At 47.7% G+C, this 2,117-nt stretch overlaps 1 protein-coding gene across 1 annotated transcript; it reads right to left on the minus strand.

Annotated features, from left to right (window-relative positions):
* Nucleotides 1-1,628: 1,628 nt before the first annotated feature.
* On the minus strand, nucleotides 1,629-1,805 carry Pmar_PMAR017487 (hypothetical protein; the record flags this gene model as incomplete). The annotated part of the gene is made up of 1 exon (XM_002784757.1): nucleotides 1,629-1,805. The coding sequence occupies one exon, from the start codon at nucleotides 1,803-1,805 to the stop codon at nucleotides 1,629-1,631; it is 177 nt and encodes a 58-aa protein (XP_002784803.1).
* Between the last annotated feature and the right edge of the window lie 312 nt (nucleotides 1,806-2,117).

Raw genomic sequence — 2,117 nt, forward strand, 5'->3', positions numbered from 1 at the left:
GGCCCGACACTATCAATCTCATAGAATATCAGGATCGAATGATGGAACGGGGTACAACACTTTTCGATCAGGATAAGATTGTGGAGGTGAGCATAGCTGGTGCTACTAGTTTTTCGAGAATCACAGCTAATAACGCAACGCGTCCCATTACCCACACAGGTTACAAGAGAAGCTCCGCAGCTACGACGCTTACCAACAACAAACCACTATATCCTTGTCGAAACAAGCAGATTTGTGCCAGTCGAGCTACATCGCTCGACTCATCCTGATATGGCGACTTATTTAAGAGGAGTTTTAGCATCTGATTTCGACGAAGGTACACTCTTCGTGCAATTCCTGCGGAGAAACTTTCAAATTTGATATCCCTATTCTCATCCTCGACTTTCAGAGCCCCCACACCACTAGATGACGTACTGGAAAAGTACTTCCGCCTCCATCTAGTAACTTCAACTCAAAGAGGATCCCCGAAGGTCACATGCACCTGCAAACATTCCCGAGATTGGGGATGCTGCGCTCATGGATACGCGGTCGAAATTCTCAGGGGGACTAAGCAGAGGTATTGAAAAGACATATGATATGGGTATAGGTCAATGTCTGATCGTGATTATGATGTTCGTCTAACGGCGGAATGCGAACATGGCAGCTACGCAAGTGTTGACGCAGATATTTTCCGCGGCCCTAGAACCATGCCGAGGAATGAAGGCGTGATGAGAGCGCTGAGCAGTAACCCAAGCAAGTGTCGGAGTTATTGAGATGACCAGGGTTGTCATTTCTCCAGGCACTCATCAACAAGGCAGTTCTCACGAACGATGTCTTCGCGATAGCAAGCGTCTCAAATTACACTAGCAACTCAGAAACGAGCGATTTAAGGAATAACAGTGACTCGGCAGCGAACGATTGGTTCTCAGATGCAGAATCTGTGGAGAGCTCATCAACTACACACAACGCTCGCTCCACGTCAGATGCTTCTCAATCGGTCCAAGCAGGAATGCCTCATGAGACAGACTTCTCTGAAGCCTCATCGAGCTATCTTGATGACATCTCGTACTATTCTGCCTCGTCTCAAACTTGACTTGAACACACTGCGATGCAATAGATGGTTAACAGCAATCATATCCAGCTAACGAGTCACTCCATATCCGGGGATTTACAGGATTGCACCCTGCAGCCTCGTATACTATTACTCGTGTCAAGTCATCGTGCCCAGACAGTGAAATATTGTTGCGTTCAGTTAGTGATTCGGGGGTAAGATAAAGAGAGATATAACTTACTCATAGTGAACAATCGAATGATAATCTGAGCCAGAACCAAATCTAGGTGGTGAAAAGATTTGAATACGACGCGAGATATACGTGCAGTATATCCCGAGTAACCCCTAAGTAACTGCACCCAACAATCACTACTGAGTTGGTATGTTAACGCAACGATACGAGCCATATCATATGACGGCAGCATCGTGCTATGGTGTATAATGCAAACAAAATACGATGATTTATCGTAGTCTAACTCACACACTGCATGCATGCAATGCAGTTCAGCTGTCTCTTCTTGTAAGAAGTTTGTGCTAGTTCAGGCATGTTTGACATTTCACGCTTGGTTTTTCATAGAAACGCTGGCCAGAACGTCGTCTACGTGCCGATCTCGCCGTTACGGCGTAGATCCTTTCTGTCAATCTTTACGGATCCCCAATCTCCCGTCTGCTTCGGGTCTGTCTGCACTGCCGTGGTGGACTGTTTAGGCTCCTCATCAACCTCATCAATCTTCTCCCTACGGCAACCTCGCTTCAACTGGTTAACTGCTGCCATAGTAACCGATCCATCCGCGTTGCGGATTCCGCAACTTGCGGACCGCAAGCAAGTCGAACCTCTCACCGCCTCCACTCGATATGGAACTGTGTACAAATCGGGTAATTTATCGACCCCGTAATTCCGGCGATGGACTATATCATTCACCGCCACCGGAATGTCACCTGCAGGATCCCGCCGAATCGGCGACGACTAGCAGATCGGCGGCGCCGATTTGCTAGTCGTCGACGATTTTCAGCCTTCCTAGCCAACCACAATCGCCTCAACGACTCAACCGACTTACCGTATTGGGCTCGATAGTAATCTGAGATC

The sequence above is a fragment of the Perkinsus marinus genome (assembly GCF_000006405.1).
Source record: "Perkinsus marinus ATCC 50983 genomic scaffold scf_1104296934654, whole genome shotgun sequence".
Lineage (NCBI taxonomy): Eukaryota > Perkinsozoa > Perkinsida > Perkinsidae > Perkinsus > Perkinsus marinus.